This window comes from Urocitellus parryii, chromosome 2, assembly GCF_045843805.1.
Source record: "Urocitellus parryii isolate mUroPar1 chromosome 2, mUroPar1.hap1, whole genome shotgun sequence".
Classification (NCBI taxonomy): Eukaryota; Metazoa; Chordata; class Mammalia; order Rodentia; family Sciuridae; genus Urocitellus; species Urocitellus parryii.
In genome coordinates, this window is record NC_135532.1 from 24269117 (window position 1) to 24287011 (window position 17895).

Consider the following 17895-nt stretch of genomic DNA (forward strand, 5'->3'; position numbering starts at 1 on the left):
CTCAGAAGAGACATTCTACCTAGGGTTAGGTGAATGAGTAATGTTCATTAAGGAGTACATTAGGGGATAGACATTTTGACTTGATTGGCTCAGATGTGGATTAAATTCATGAAAGAGACAAATATAAGAAATTTAAAAGGATGAAGGAGATCCCATTTGTTAGAAATATAGGTTTTTCTTTCATTGAAGACCAGGAATAATATTCTCTAAAAAGAAAGTGAATGGTTATTATAAAGTTTTGTTTATTTCAAGCAGATGCCATGTACAAATGTGTGCCAAAATTTGGAGTTGAAACAGTCAAGGATGCTAACGACCACAGTTAGCCAGTTTTCATCAATTTGGAAGGCAAAGTTATTACTGTATTTCAAGACAGGGCCATAATATTGAAAGGAGGATCAATAAAGATCCAAATCTAGATCTTTAAAGCATTAAATTTTTAGACATCTCTTTCAAGATGCTCCTTTAAGGATTAACATTGAGCAAATAAACATTTTTTTTTTCAGAAAAATAAACATGTTAAGTGTATTATTTCTAAGACTAAAGATGGAAAATGACTCAGACATAACTTTTCTATGTTCATATATGAATATATGACCAGTGTAACTCCACGTCATATACAATGACAAGAATGGGAAGTTATACGATCATGTATGTATGATATATCAAAATACATTCTACTGTTGTGTATAACTAAAAAGAACAAATAAAAAAAGATAATTGGTTAAAAATAAATGAAAAATGTAAGCAAATTAATCTACTATTACCAATTCAAACTAAAATTTCGTAGGACTGATAGTAAAGAATTATTTGGAGAAAGGATAGACTAAGCAGTGGGTGGGAAGGGAGGCTGGATTGCCTAAACTCATGTTCAATTTTAAGATTAAAGCGCTTGAATTTCTAGAGCAAAAGTACTGAGAGCTTCTAGCAGGTATGTTTGAAGCAAGGGAGTGGGTCTTCCCCTTCCACTCTTAGCACATCTTCTTCTAGTGCTATGCTCAGGCTCCGGTAAGCAGGGTCTCTGTCCTGGGCCTTTTGATGGGTGTCTTCTGGTTGTACCCCTCCCTACATTGTGAAGAATCTGGTATTCTATACCCACCCAGAGCCCATGTTACTCCACGCCTATATCATGCTTTTGGTCCTTGGGATCTTAAAATTCCCCAAAAAGCTTATCCTAAATCTGCTTCCAGGTTGACTTAGCCTCTCTCTTCCCTAGGACTGGGCTCCTGAGATCAGACTGCTTGTCAGTGTGTACACCTCCGAGTAGACAAGGAAGATTGTTTGTGAGGGGCATGGGCAAGTGTGGGAGTGGGCTGGGAGACCACACACGGGAGGAGCATGGTCTTTAGCTGTGTGGGGCCCATTCAGGGGTGGAAAGAAGCAATGGGTCAGCCAGTCTTTCTGTGCCATTAGGTACTGCTGCAGTCTACTCCACCACTCTGAATAGTACCAGGTTTCTAAGCTTGTGCTGGCCTTTTGGGTCCTTGTGAAAGTATATTTGTCCATAGGAAGTTTAAAAATATGTAACAGCCTCTTGGTTTGATTTAGAACATGTCAGTGGTTAGACCAATGATTTGTGGGCCTCTGCTAGCACTCTTGCCTTGGCTTTCAAAACATCAAGGCAGGCGTGACTTCTTCCCTCTACCTATTCAGATTCTACCCCTACCCAGGGCCTCTCAAATCCTGCTTCCTTCCCGGAGGCTTAGAGCTACACTGGCCAATATGGTACCCATTAGCCATGTGTGGCTTTTGAGAACTATATATATATATATATATATGGCTAGAATGACTAAAGACCTGAATTTTATTCAGATTATTTTATTTAAAGTTATTAAAATTTAAAAACTGAAGTAGTGTTATATTTTTAAAATGGTGGTCACAGGACTAGGTTCTAACTCAGTGGCAGAACACATGCTTAGCATACACAAGGCTTTGGGGGTTTAATCTCCAGAACCCTCTAAATGTTGGTTACACATTGAAATTACAATGTTATGGATATACTAGATTAAATAAAGTTAATTTCACTTTTAATTTTTTTATTTGGTTTTAGATGTACATGATGGTAGAGTGTATTTTGACATATCATACATACATGGGATCATAATTAGACTGAGTTATACTCCATTCTTGTGGTTGTACATTATGTGGAGTTCCACTGGTTGTATGCTCATAATATGAACATAGGAAAGTTATGTCTGATCATTTTACTGTCGTTCCTATTCCCATTCCCCTTCCCTTCATTCCTCTTTGTCTAATCCAGTGAACTTCTATTTTTCTCTCTCCTCTAATTTCACTTTTTAAACATGTGGTTACTAGAAAACTTTTACTTATATCTGTGGCTTAACTCTATTGGACAGCAATGCCTCTAGAGTAAATTCATCCATCAGATCACTTCTGCACAGACATTTTGATACAGGGATACATGTAAATTTTTTTTTAACATTTCTTCATTTGCTCAGTCTTAGAACTGTCTGCTAGAAAGATAGGGCTTCACTGATATGCCTTAAAGAGCTTAGCGCTCAGTTTTAGTGTGTTGTTTAATAGTGCTCATTAAACTGTTGCAAACTTGCTGAATATTCAGAGCAAAACAGGAATTGCTCCATCTTTTATACTCTGAATCAGACACATAGTTTAAATGGTAACTTGTTTCTAACTAAATTTAAAAGACAATACAAATCTTTGGATTAAATTAGTTCAGATCATCTGGATTTATTAGAGACTCAGCCTGTGTGAAATCCCTGTCAGAATCTATCTCTCGGAAGGGCCCTTTCCATGCTTGGAAGGGATGCAAACTGCTTTCCCTTCCACTTCCATAAGGTGAGAAGACAGGAACTGACTTGGTCTAGAGTGGCCCTGCCATGGACCTTCTCCCTTGTCTAGACCCTGTTTTTTTCATCTGGAGTGCTCAGGATCTAGAATGGTGTCTAGCCTCTAAGAGAATGCCTTCTAGCCCTGATCTTCTGAGAGAATTTCCTCCAGGAAATTCAATGTCTCCCATGGCCCAGCTTCTCTAGGACTTAACTAACTTGCCAAAAGGTTTCTGTCACCCGACAGTCCAACTGTCTCATGAAAATTAGTCCTGCCTGTTTCTTTCTGGAGATCGTAGGCAATTTTGTGCCACTTGCCCCATGTACTGCAAAGTTTCCCGAGAGTTGGCAGACTGCCCATGTTTCCTCAGAAATTGGGGAGTGTGGAGCCAGGCAATTGTTTTTATACTTTGAGTTACTTATTTCCTTCCTGTACCCACAGAGGGGCACAGGGAATGCCATTTTTGTACCTTGGAGGTTTGGAGATTTTCAGAGACTATCATATTTAAAACTAAAAATTCTTAAATACTGTAAAAAAATAGCCCATTAATTATTAATGAAGCTGTTTCAGATTTCTACAGGAGACCATCATTTCCCCCAAAGGATAAATTATGTAAGTTGTGCAATGATTAGCTTATAGGTTAAAAAATCATCATAAGTATTAATAACTGGTTTCCTTGACTGTTACTGAACATGAACAATTAGTGTGTGTCAGACCCTGTGCTGAAGGGTGTTCATAAACGAACATACAAGATCCCAAATTTGGAATCCAGTCTGGGAGGGAGACACACACAAATAACTCTAAAAGAGAATTCAGGGAAATAACTCTTTAAGAGAGCCAATGATGTTGTAGAATTCTATTCCTGAGAGCAAGGATGAAGGTACTCAAAGCTGACAGTTCTATGGAATTTTTTTTTTTTTTTTTTTTTTTATAATCAAGCTATAAGTGCACTAAAAGCAAACAGGATAACAGGATTGAGGAGAGACTGAGATCATCAGGCTGTTTTCATGGGCATATGATATGTGGCTTACCTGTGATATAAAAGCTTATGTTTCTTTCCACAGTCCCTATTTTATTGGATGCCATGCAACTATAGATTCCAGAAATTCTAGAGTCAGCCACAACTAAGGTGCTAGCCGTCTGCAAAAAGAAAAAGAAACTTTAGCAATAGGAAAAGATATTTGAACATCTCTAAGCAACTTTTTATCTTGGCAGGTGGTGGTGCTAGGAGTTGAACCCAGGGCCTTGTGCATGCTAGGCAAGCGCTTTCACTGAGTTACATACCCACCCCTCTAAGCAACTTCAGAAGATTGAAATGATTCCATTATTTCATTCATTTAACAAAGACAGTATTGTATGAATGGTGGTTACTATGAAGCTCTCTCCTTGCTGAGCCCCAACAAGAATGGAAAAATAACAGGAAAGCAGGTCCTCAGGAGACCGGGGCCTATGACATCCGACTCGTACGAGGGTTTCAGGCTTATCTTGTGTTGCTGGCATAACAATTATAGACCTTAAGCTGAGATGTGGGACTGCACGTCCCACTCTATGAGGTGGTCAGTTCCATGTCAATAAAAGGAACAGGTGAGGCCAAGTCCTTCCCTTGTTTGGGTGAGCTCAGAGCATGGATGCCAGCTCGAAATAGGTCTTTTCTGTGTTTGGTTCTGTATAGGGTATATTAAGTAAGCAAGGACAGAAGAGAAAGTTTGGCTGAACCATATCTTTTATGTGGATGCAGCCTTCAAATGGTACTGAAGGAGATGAGAGGCTAAAAAGCTTACTGAAATTTTTTTTGTGTGTGTGTGTTGTAAATTACATAATTTCTCAGTTCTTTCAATTGTAATCTAGAACATTAAAATATAAATGATGAATTCAGTGCAGTTTTACTAGATTTTAGTGCTATTTGACAATTTTGTTCTTAAACAAACAGTAGTCAAGTTTGTATGAACTTGAAAGTACTTTTTAAACTGTGATGCCTGAAAAATAATGAAACCTCATTTTAGACAGCTTGAAGAATGGCATTCTCATAAGGAAAAAAATCATGAGACAAGTTGTTGAACATTCTTAAATTTAACACATCCTTGATTAAACAAGTAATATATATTGTACATAAAAAAGCTAGTTTATCATACTTAAAATTACACACACATGCATACAAACACAAGTTGATCCAGTTACTTATAAATCTTTGCACAAATAACTGGTTATGGGATATGTAATTAGAGGGACAATGCTGATGCTTCAGTACTAATCAGGTGTCCTAGCTGAAGTGAGGTGACTTAAAAGCTATAGTAATGCATAGGCTAAAATGTGTTGAAGGACTTTTTCTCAGGTGGTGAACATATCCCACAAGTGGTTTGGTTATTGGGAAGGGTCCTAACATTTTGAGTTGCTAAGGAATATACTAAGCACTTTGTGGTCTGTTATCCCATCTAATAAATTAAGGTATTTCTATCTTTAATCTACAGACCATGAAGACTAAAACCATGCTTTTAATTTTTTTAGCCAGCAAACTCATTGCTTTAAATTTTTCTAAATGCTTTCTCTTTTAAATGTTGTTGTATCTGCTTCATTACATTTATCCATATATTCTCTGTGTATTATTGAAATTATTGGTAATGAAAATGTCGGCAATACGTGGCATTTTTTTTCATTCAATTTAGCAGACATTTATTGAGCGATCATCAGATTGCCTAGATATTGCCATGGAGACAGAGATGAATATGACACAGTAGTTCATTTCATTCAACTACTCTTAACAACTTTTAAGATGATGGAGAATAATTGCCATACTTGAAGATCAAATATATATATTCTCTCTTTCAAGAAGAAACACTATATTAGGTAAATAACAGAGAGAGTAGTTGGAAAGAGAGCTTTTCTTATTTTTGTTAGTAATCTTGATAAGAGGAAGGAAATAAAAAATTCTGATAGCCATCTCTTTTTTATCATGAGAAAAAATGGAAGTTATTAGAAGAGGAGACATAGACAGCAATGTGAAAGGAACTGTTAGCTGGTGGCAGCTGGAAGGGCAGTAGAGATCATCAAGTAAGATTCCGACTGCCTTATGTTGTCTCAGGAATCTTGGGCTCAGATGCTTCAAGGTTGTTTGCAACAGGTTCAGAAACAAGGACCTCTTGTGAAGCCTTCTGCATGTGTCAGCTTGGGCACTGTTTTTCTCATGAAGTATGTTCTCAAGTGTTTATCCTAAGTTACCTAAGTAGAAACTTAGATTTTCAGATGTATTGTTCATTAAATAAGTGGAAAACCTAATTCTGTCCACTTGACAATGTTTGAAATTTCAGATATCAGTTACCTGCATCTGTAAGTCATGTTAGAGCTTCTATTTAAAAGATTTTCATTTCATTCAACTCAGAGCAACCAAGAACAAGAACTGAATTTCATTACATGGAAAAGTCAATTCACATGTGCACATTTGGCATGTTTAAACCTGTGCAGATAGTCTGGCAGTAGCCATTATCAAGGCTCCAACAGAAGTCATGATTTTGGTATAATCAGAAAATAAAGTTATGGTACCAGAGGTGATATGAATCTGTTATATGAAGAACCATGAAGATAGGAATGTATTCAAATCTTTCTTCTTTTAATGATGCCTTCCAAAACCAGATATCTTCTCTATAATCAGGCCTACTCCAGAATGTCCCTCACCAAAGTTTCTTTTAAAATAGAAGTAGAAAATAATGGAAATGTACATTTTTTTCTTTGTTTCTGAGTACCTTATGTGGCCCTTGCTTCTAAAGTGCCTTGCACACTGTATGGCATATAGCATTATCTCTTTTATCCTCATTATATACCTATGAGATGAGTGCATTACCCTGTTTGACAAATGGGACATCTGAGGTTTATAGAGGTTAAGTGATTCACCCCAACGTGCACAAGACCACAGAGTAGCTTGGGTCAAACTTATGCCCCATGTTTCTAACTCTAGTGCCTCAGTCTCTGTACCACATTGCTTCTCAGCTTAAAACTTTTAAAATTGAATAACAGATCTGTTGGTAAGTTCTGTCTACACTTTGGGTTTTTCATTGAGAATACTTCCTTTCATCAGCAGAGCTGGGTCACATAAGCTAAATGCTCCATGTACAGAATTGCTGTTTTCCTTCTTTGATAGCATTTTACATAAGCAGCAAGATGTTTTTCAACTGTTATAATGTTGTGTGGTTTGAAAATGTGATTGGTGAATGAAAAGGTTATAGTTGAAGAAAATTTTAAAATGAGATGAAATGTATGTTCTATGATTGACTTGATTAAAAATTATCTCCTTTCTAGAGTACATCTCTTTTTACAGACAGTATATCTTCAAATTATAAATTTAAACATTTTCATTAAAAAAGATATTTGAAAATATAAACTGATCAGGAGAAAAAACTCAAGTGTGAATTGTAGCTGAGTGTGAAGACAATTTTGCATAGGACAGTAGGTGTCAGCGCATTGATCTTTGTTAAAAGGGGCAGATTAGGGGCTGGGGTAATGGCTCAGCGGTAGAACGCTCGCCTCACACTTGTGAGGCCCTGGATTTGATCCTCAGCATCACATAAAAATAAATAAATAAATAAATAAATAAAGATATTGTGTCTGACTACAACTAAAAAATAAATATATAAAAAATTAAAAGGGGGCAGATCTGTTCTCCAGTGATCATAAGCAGATATTACTATTTCAAAGGGGAAAAATGAAAATAGTGAACAATTGGAGCACCAAATATCACCTTAATACTTTAAGAGAAAGTACCAAAGATTATTTCTTTTCTCAGTACTGGGGATTGAACCCAGGGTCTTTGCTACCCCCAGCCCTTTTTATTTTGAGACAGAGTCTTACCAAGTTGCTGAGGATGGCCTTAAAACTGTTGATCCTCCTGCTTCAGACTCCTAAATCCCTGGGGTTACAGGCATGTATCACTATTCCTAGCTGTGCCAAGGATTTGAGTTGTAACATATGTTTGAAATTTTAATAATTTATTTTATAGTGAACACCAAAAGAAATTCTCAAGGATATCTACTTGTATTATCTCCATGTTTAGTTTTCATTTTCCACAACTAAAAATAAATGAAAGAAGATTGAGGAAAGAAAGAAAGCAAAAGTGCTAAAATAAAATTAGGATGTCCAAGTTCCGATCTCTCAGAAGATCAGAAGAAACAATTCTTTCACACATCTACTTAAAATTCAGTGCCTCAGGCTAGGTTTGTAGGTCAGTGGTAGAGCACTTGCCTTCGCATGTGTGTGGCACTGGGTTCGATCTTTGGCACCACATAAAAAATAAATAAGATAAAGATATTTTTAAAAGTTCAGTGCCTTATTACACAGGACAAATACATCAACTTAACATTTAAAAAATTTCAATTCTGTTGGTTAGTTTGGGGTAAGCAGGGTTTTGGTGAGGTTTCCAATCCAATGTAATTCTACATTTTTAAAGAACTCATTTTTCATTCTTTATATTTACTACTTATACTTTGGGGGACTTCTGATTTGGGGTTGCTTCCACTTGCTCTTCCAAGATCTCAAGGATTTGGATATTAGAAACAGACTTGTCCAGTCCAATCTCTGGGTTCTGTATGACCCAGGAACACTCATGAAAACTGCTGGCAAGTACTATAAGTTTGGAGTTTCTTCATGTTCCTTCCTTCCTTCCCTTTTGCTAAGCATTAGTAATTTGCTTCTACAATGTCATTTGAATGAATGGGGTGATGTGTCATTCAGCCCAGTTTCTGTAACTAGTTTTTAAAAAATCTATATATGGAACAGTGTTTTTTAATTTCGGGATGTTTCAGCATGCTTTTGAGCGTTTCAGGGAGAAATAAAAGTAGATGGACAAAGGTCAAAGAATAATCTAAAATTAACCCGGGGGCTGTGTGGGAACTGAAATACAAGCTGTAATTCTGTGATTAGAGTTGCTGCTTCCGTCTCAGATTTGCAACATACAACACACCTACTTCTCAATGGGCCCTCAAATGATTTCAATGGAAATGTTTCTACATTGAAATTGTCATGATTCTCCGACCTTTCAGAATGCTTCAATGTGTCTTTCCTGTGTGTTTTTTCTAACATAGGATTCCTTTTACTTCCTATTTTATATCCATGAACCCAAGAATTTGGCAACTCATTTAACAATATGAAAACTCTACATTTGCTATTAGCCACTCTAATTGATGACTCACATTTCACAAATCTGGCCAAAATCTGCCAATAAGGAAATTCATTTTTATTTCCCTCATATCCTTCCTTGAGTTAAACAGACCGAAAAAACAAAACACAACCCTCCCTCCAATATGTAGCAAGTGCCCCAGCACTAGTGCTAACCCCCTTATGCCTGACCTATAGAGTAGCATTGTTGGGCATGCTACATATGTGATTGCAGATAAAGGAATCATCACCATCTAAATTGGAACTTGAATTTACTTTGTAAATATTTACAGAATAAAAAGTACAGTTTAAAAGTAAATGAAGAACACTGCACATGATTTGGAAATAACAAGGCATATAAAAGATACCCCCTGCCCCCCAAAAAGACAGTCAATGCTAAAAGTAAAATTAGTAAATTTGCCTAAACTCAGAACATTAAATCAATAATTTTCTTCAAGTCTAATGTGTTACTATTATAGCTGTTTGTAGGATATATACCCTATATACATTTTGACTTTGTTTAGAAAGAGAATTAAAAGATTTTTTAATGCAAAGAATTGTTTAACGGTAACCTTCATTGTGCATGATTGCAATCAGTTTGGTAAATTGCATTTGGGTGAATATGGTAGTCATTTTATTATAATATTGTATATATAGGGCTTCTCATCTTTATAACAGGAAGCTAAGTAGAGCAAATATGATTAATTCCATTCTTTTTGGGGGAGAGACCCCTTAGTTGAGAGTGGTGAACTGATTTAGAGTATTTATACAAATAGGGGCAGAGCTTGACCCTGGGGCTCTGTAGTACAGATCAAGTGTTATAATTACCAGCTTTGTGCATGTGGGTGTGGTGGTGTACACCTTTAATCCCAGCGGCTTGGGAGGCTGAGGCAGGAAGATTGCAAGTTCAAAGCCAGCCTTAGCAACTTAGCAAGATCCTCAGCAACTTAGCAAAACCCTGTCTCAAAATAAAATATAAAAAGGGCTAGGGATGTGGCCCAGTGGATAAGTGCCCCTGAGTTCAGTCCCTGGTATGAAGAAAAAAAAGTCTACATTTAAAATCTTCTGCCTAACTACAGAATTACAAGACAATATATCTGTTCCAAGCATACATGAGAAAATTGGGGAAGTTCTTTGATCTTAGTCAGCTTTTGTTATCATTTTTTATAGGTATTATACATGGAGTCAGGTTGCTACTTCATAGTTTAAAGTAATCAGAAATTTCACATAGCTTTCTCATTTTCCATTTATTTCATATTGCATATTTTGATAAGATACCAAAATAGGAGTAGAAGTTACCACTGGAATTAACTTGTAAGTTTTTGTTTTAAATATCCAGCAGTTAACAGTATATCTACCTGACATGGTCAGGAAAAGGCCAAAAGAATAGACACTACTAATGGTGTCTTAAAATTTTTCTAGTACAACTGATTTGCTGTCCACTTCTAATAAACTGAGATAGTTTTTATTCTCCCCCAAAGTGTAGCATCACCCAAGTTATTCCTTCAAGTTTATAGAATTTTCTCTTATTTAAATATTGCATTAAACTGCTCTCTCAATACCAGTCATGGAATTAAAAAAAATTAATTCTAATTTGTTATAGATGACAGCAGAATGCATTACAATTCATATTACACACATAGAGCACAATTTTCATATCTTTGGTTGTATACAAAATATATTCACACCATTCATGTCTTCATACATGTACTTAGGGTAATGATGTCCATCTCATTCCACCATCTTTTTTACCCCCATGCCTTCTCCCTCCCCCCCCCCCACCTCTTTGTCCTGTCTAGACTTCATCTAATCCTCCCATGCTGCTCTCCCAACCCAACTATGAATCAGCCTCCTTACATCAGAGAAGACATTTGGCATTTGTTTTTTTGGGATTGGCTAACTTGACTTAGCATTATACGCTCCAATTCCATCCATTTATCTTGCAAATGCCATGATTTTATTCTCTCTTATTGCAGAGTAATATTCCATTGTGTATATATGCCACATTTTCTTTATCCATTCATCTACTGAAGGGCATCTAGGTTGGCCCTCCAGTTTAGCTATTGTGAACTGTGCTGCTGTAAACATTGATGTGGCTGTGTCCCTGTAGTATGCTGTTTTTAAGTCCTTTGGGTATAGACTGAGGAGTGGGATAGCTGGGTCAAATGGTGGTTCCATTCCCAGCTTTCCAGTCATGGAATGTTTTTAAGCGTTGCTCATTTTTGTGTTAAAAAAAGTTATAAACCACGTACAACTACTGCTGTAGCTAGAAAAATGTTGCTAAATCTGTTACTGTTGATATTGTCATATAAGCCATCATCACTTTAATTTCTGTATTGGCTTACTTAGCAGTGAGAGTCGACTGGGTTTCACATAGAAAGACTTTGGTTTCAGTTTCTTATTATTTACCCTTTTAAGCTGTGTGGCTTTGGGTTAAACATCATCCCAGTTGTTCATATATTTAAAATGGGGAAAACCACTCTGGCTTGTTAAAGAATGATGGAGACATTAGCACATCAAAAGGTTTTACATAATGAAGCATACAGATATTTGTTGTCATTGTTAATCCTACATGGAGAATGAAGGCATCTACTTTTTCATCTTCTAATGCAAAGAATATGACTGAATAAATGTATAAGTATCACCACACTCCAGCAGAAAGTGCCATCTGTATTAACAATCTATTCTAATGTATATGGTCATTTCAGCAAGGGATTATTTGATTTTTCGTCTTCTTTTTTTTTTTTTTTTTGGCTCTCCCTGTGCATGATGATGGCAGATTTTTAAGTGTATTCTTTACTAGTTCACAGGGAAAAAGTCACTATGTCTGTAATCCACTGAGACTTGCCTGGTTCACAGGGTGTCAGCCATTGCCAAGGCTGGGGTGTGGGGGAAGAGGGAATGAATGGCCCAAGAATGGCAGGAAAAAAAATGTCTGCTAGACCCGATTAGACTGAAGAACCTTGATAGACTGTGTTGTATGTTCGCACATCCCAACTTAGGCTTCGCCCTGGCAAATATAGAGGGGAAAACATGATTTTTTGTGAAATGGAAACATTCAAGTTTAGCCTTAGTCTTGTATTAGCTTTTCCTTATTGGAATCCTATTTTATGTATGTCAGTGATCTGGTTACATCCTAGAATCCTAGAAAGTTTGATGAGTCCTGGGCTCCACCCCAGAGATTTGTCTGTAATGCTAATTGGTAGAGGATTCTAACCTGTAGCCAAGATTGAAAACTGCTGATGTGGATGGGTTTCAAAAGGAAAACACCATCTATTCCATTAAGAACGAATATTCCTTATCTTAGAATTGGGGTCAGTTAAAGAATATAGCAGATTAAATAATATATATGTTCATGAAGACATATCTCAGATACTGTTTTTCCTCTCTCTGAATTTTGTTTGAGCATTTGGATTGCTTCTCATTCTTAGAACAGACAGATGAGAGTGTACTTTTAGAATATCCCAATGCTAATTTTTACAAACAGTACCTTGTTCTTTCCTTCTATTACTGCTGTACGCTGAGTGATGCTCTCAATTCTGTTTCCTATGTTGCTTTCAGGATCCAGGATAAAGGATTCTTCATTATTGGAACAAAAGTCATACCTATTAAAAAAATGTATGTCATTACAATGTTGCTTTGCAGTGTGGTTCAGTCAATGGTGAAAATGAAAACCATTGGCTAAGTCCCTAGATAGCAAAATCACAAATTTTATGTGAATTTTCTTTTCCTTAGATTTTTTCCTATATTCCTTCTCAGAAGTTAAAAATAGCAAATGTATTTACTTGAATTGAAAAAAACAGCACTATGCTGCCATAAGTCCTTCATGTTCCAAATATTAAAGAAAACTGCATAAATTAGAGAAATTAATATCCAGATTATATTTTTTTTCCTAGTGGAAGTAACATGCAGACACGGGGAGGGAGTGAAGTTATGTTAATGAATAGAAACTTTGAGGAAATAATAGCATTTCACATCTTATAAAAGGCTGGCTTTTAGTCAGAATATTCAGTTGAACTGCTAAATTTTTCCAGGATTAATTAAATGCATATGGAAACAAACATCTTGAAGTGGTTATTAAATTCAGTCTATTTCTTTTCAAGTCTTGGGGTATCATGGCAAGCTCTTTAACTTCTTAGGCCTCAAGTGTTTAATTATAAAATAAGGTTGTTGATGTTATCATTAGAGTCCATGAAATTTCTTTTTATTTTAAATATTTCATCATTTTGTATTCTTACCTTCTGAACTAGAACTTTTGGTGGTCAAAAATCTTGCTTGTCTCAGTTTTACCCATTTTTGGCAAATTCTGGAGATTTTCAAACCAGAAGGAATTTTAAAGCTTATTTCCAGAAAGAATGAGTGGTTGATCTTAAGTAGCCAACAGCAGTAAAGATTTATGTAAAATGAAAGTGGGAGGATAAAGAAAGAAACCAGGATAGATGGGATTGTGAGGGTCAGAAAAAAAGTTCAGTTATTCCTCTCTGTGGTTTTTGAGCTGGGAGGGCCCCAGAATGTTAAACTGTCTAATGTGATATGCTAGACACCCCTTCCTTTGTTATATGCCCTGTAACATCCTCCTGCAGAGTACTCACTACCTTCTCAGTGGCCACTTACTGCTCTGAAGCCTCAGTGGGAATAGCTAGAGGAGGACAGTGGCCATGTCTACTTATTCACCCTGTCCTTATAGCTAAGCAAGGGACTAGCCTGTAATTGGTATTCCATAAATATTTGTAAATGTACAGACAGGCATAAAGTACTGTTATATTTCTATGAAGAGTTTTTATTATTTTCAAATGTATTGGTAAGTAGAGAGAATAATATGAGAAACTGCCATGTATCTGTCACCCAGATTGTTTTGTTTTTTAGTGTGTGTGGGGGTGGGAAGCAGGGAGGACGGGGGTAGTGCTGGGGATGGAACCAGGGCCCAGGGCTCGGTAGGTGGTCTACAACTGAGGTACACCTCTAGCCCCATCATTGAGATTTCATTTATCAAAATTTTGCCACATTTGCTTCATCTGTCCCTTATTGCTTTTTATTTTTTCCTTTTGTGAAACACTTTAAAACAGATCTCTGACATATTATTTTGGTCCTATGTGCTTCAGTGCATATCTCTAGAAAATATGCATGTTTTCTAAAGTAACCACAATGCTACTTTTATGCCTAATAGGATTAGCAATTCCATGTTGGTATTTGTACCCAATCCATATGTCAGATTTCTCCAAATATTTTTAGAAATATCTGTTTTTACAGTTAGATTATAAGATTTAAAATATAAAAGAAGGTATGACCATTTCTTAAGACATTTCTTTGATTCCTGTTAGCTATTCTTTAAAATCATCAGGTAAGAGAAGTGAACATTTTAATCCTCCTTTATTAGTAGAGAAAACTTAAATTATATATTTTCTCATTTTTGGAAACATTTTAATAACACAGTTTTATTATTAAATAATTAAAAGATTTATATAAATCATTATATAAAAGTCAGTTTGCCTGTTTTTTATTATAAGTATTCTCTATTTTCTGGACTGTAACATCTGTGCCTTTCCCTGCCGTCAGTGCGTACATGAGTATATATAATCTGTGTGTATACATGTGTGTACACCCGGATTAGACACTTGCGTGTGCACTTAAGCTTGTGACATTAGACACCTGAGGTTCTCTTGTACCTGCAGGAGAAGGCTCTATATTTCATTCTCTTTGTTAAAGCAATGAAAAAGATAAGGGGGCTTTAGTCAAAGATTATTCATTCATATACTTGATCCTCAGGAAATGCAAAGAAACATGTTAGAGTAAAGCAAGTCTAGGCATTTCCCAAGGGAAATATAGTCTACTGACTGAGTTCACTAGGGTCTATTGACCTCTGGCCTCTCCTTCTCCCCCGACCCCCCACCTCCCACTTTTCCTACAGCTCCAAGGATAGTTACAAACTGCACAGGTCCTACTATGGAAACCATACCTGACTTACTGCCAGGTCTTCCAAAAGAAAAGGACAGAATCTGTGGCTCTTTTCTAATTTAGGGGCTGTTATTTTTCCCTCTTTGTAATTAGAACCATAAAAATAGAATGTCATTTAGGAGCCTAACTCTAATAACAACACTTGAAAAGAGATTTAGGGGGAGGGGAATTTGTCTAAGTTTTAAGAATACATCAAGCTCTTAAGGAAGTAGATTGTGCCATGTTTGAAGATGCAAAGATAATCACTGTGCTGGGAACCGTCTTGAGGGGGGAGGAAGCTGAACAACAAGAGGAAAGCAGCATTCGCTCCTGATTTCGCACAGGAAGCCCACAGCACCTCCTGCCAAAGCGAGATAAGAAAGCTCCCATGCACTATTCTGGACAAGGCCACTGTTATCAGCTTCAGGTCCGTGCTGTCCTCTCTATGCTCCAAGCCTCTGTCCCTTTCCTAATGAGCTTTAGGACTCCTACCTCCATGTGCATATAGCATGCCAAGTATAATAGCATGGAGGTATTTATAACCAGTGAAAGGAAAAAAGGAATTCTGGGGGTAAGAGAGTATTCCATGTCTTCTCTGTCAATTGCCCTAGAGTTGAAACAACTTAGTTTTGGACCAGAGATTGACAAATAAAGTACAAGTCGGCCAATTATGTATCCAACACATGGAGCTGGGACCCTACATGTGACATGTCAATCTGTTTAACTCCAACTGGGTGCCATCTGGAGAGCTCTCCCATCTGGTCTAAGTTATTAGTCTTCCCTTGACACATAATGGGAAACTGCCACCCTCCATATATGTGGATGACATACTAATGACCTACATACTTGTAGTGGTAATGGATTTGCCCTGTTCTCTTTACACTTATAAATATTTGACTCTGGGCTGGGGCTGTAATTCATTGGAAAAGTGCTTGCCTGCATGAGTGAGGCACTTGGTTTGATCCTCAGCACCACATAAAAATTAATAAAAGGCATTCTGTTCATCTACAACTATCAAATAAATAAATAAATAAATATTTGACTCTTTTGTGACCAAAATCAGGTAAAGGCAGTCTGGACCCACAGCAAAAGGTGAAGCCAATACAGGTCAAACCTACAGTATTAGCTGATGTTAGAATTTGTACTCATTTCTGGCTCACTTCAGAATCTTGCACTTAACCTTTATACTATATGTAATATGATCTATGGACTACTGTCACATACTCAGAAATTATTATGCCCCAGTGCTTCTTTGTATATAGGAAGAAAAGCCTTCTCAGATATTCACTGTACTAACATTATTAGTGCATTGGGAATTTATGTCTTTTTTAGCCACTTTTTTATAACATGGTTAGCTTATATCCAAAATGTGGTTAATGCCTCTCATCTTACATCCAAAATATGTCAAATGTCCATTGTGTGCAGATTCTGCAGTACAGTTGTCATTAGACCTTATATCCTGCAGTTAGTTCCTGAGCTCACCACAGTTCCTATTCACCTTTACAAATCCAGCACTTGCAAATACGATGCATAGTATGTTCCCCAAAGTACTCTTACATTCATTTATCTGTGATTTTTTTTAAGTGCTGATTTTTAATAATTCTGACTTTTAGGTTTTCTTTATTCCTTCTTCCTGTTTCCCCACCCCTGCCTAAAATTCTTGAGAAGATAGATGATTACAACTGGTAGAATCAGAAGGAAGACTCTAGGTGAGCTTTAGTCATTGATGGTATTTACATTTTCTTGAAAGTGGCTCTCTCATGAGAAAAAAATAGAATTGGATAACAATTTCAGAATTGGGTAAAAATGACAGAATTTTTCTCTGAATAATTTGATGGAGTGGTCCAACTCTTCATTTAGCCTTTTTAGAAATTGCCATCTAGAGCTTGTTATAGTACCCAAGATTCCTGTTGTTATCCAGTATCAAATTCTCATTTTATAATCAGATGATGTTCTGCTAGTTAAATAACCACACCAGTTCTAGAAGGTCTACTTTACTGCTGACTCCTAAGATAAATAGGTATTTGTTTTATTTTAGGATCCCCTTTTAACCTACTAGAAATTATATTAAGCTGACATTTTTTTCTCCAAAAATCTCTATTCTGATATGGCTTACCCTTGGCTGGCAGAAGGGAAGTGGTTGTTATTGAGCCGCTACTATTTGCCAGGCTTGGGATAGGAGATATATACATTCATTTTGACTAGTTCTCACAGTCCCCCAAGAAGCAAGAATCATGGTCCCCATTTCACAAATCCTTTTACCAGTAAGGGAACTGAGATCCAGAAAGATCAAATGCCTTTCTCAGGTTCATAGAGAAAGGGTAGTGCTGGGCAGAACCCTCATGTCCTCTTTCCATCACACCAGAGCTCTATCACCCAGAGTAACTTTATTCCCAAGGAACCTCCCAAATCTTTCCCATCATACTTTCTAGGGGGAGTCTGGCTCAGAGTCACTTGTTTCAGAGAAAAACTCTGGAAGTTCTCTGAATTCAGACTGGCACAAAGTCACACCATGAGAAAATTTTAATTTTCAAGAGGAAGATGTACCTAGTCCTTTGGTAGACACGGATGAGAGGAAGGTGATAGAGGAATTATTCATAATTACATTTTGACATAAAATTTCTTTAGTTTAGGTCATAAATATACTTTGATGAAAAAATTATGGGAACTTTTTGCCTTCTACTGGCTGACAGATTTTATTTATCATTTTTAAAAATCTTGCAACAAAATAAAATAAGCTAATTTTTATCAATCTTTTTCTTTTCCTGGGAACTTACTTTTTTTTTTTTTTATTGGTCGTTCATAACATTACATAGTTCTTAATACATCATATTACACGGTTTGATTCAAGGGGAACTTACTTTTGTCTGCATCACCCATTGGCTATTCTAGGATGAACTCACCTGCTTTATTATAAACTTTAGTACTTTAAAGAGCACCTCTGGAATAGAGGTGGAGAGGGTAGGGCTGATGGATGCCTATTGCCTGAGCCACTGCCTGGGGATGAATGAGAGA

The 17895-nt window shown here is 36.6% G+C and overlaps 1 protein-coding gene across 1 annotated transcript in view; it reads right to left on the reverse strand.

The window, feature by feature from the left end:
- The window catches only part of Flt1 (fms related receptor tyrosine kinase 1), a 176588-nt gene that overhangs the window by 80207 nt on the left and 78486 nt on the right, over positions 1-17895 (reverse strand). Inside the window, exons 12-13 of the mRNA XM_026388407.2 lie at positions 12437-12551; positions 3837-3945 (exon numbers count right to left, since the gene is read on the reverse strand). Of these exons, the coding sequence (XP_026244192.2) occupies positions 3837-3945; positions 12437-12551 (224 nt within the window). The remainder of the gene's footprint in view (positions 1-3836; positions 3946-12436; positions 12552-17895) is intronic.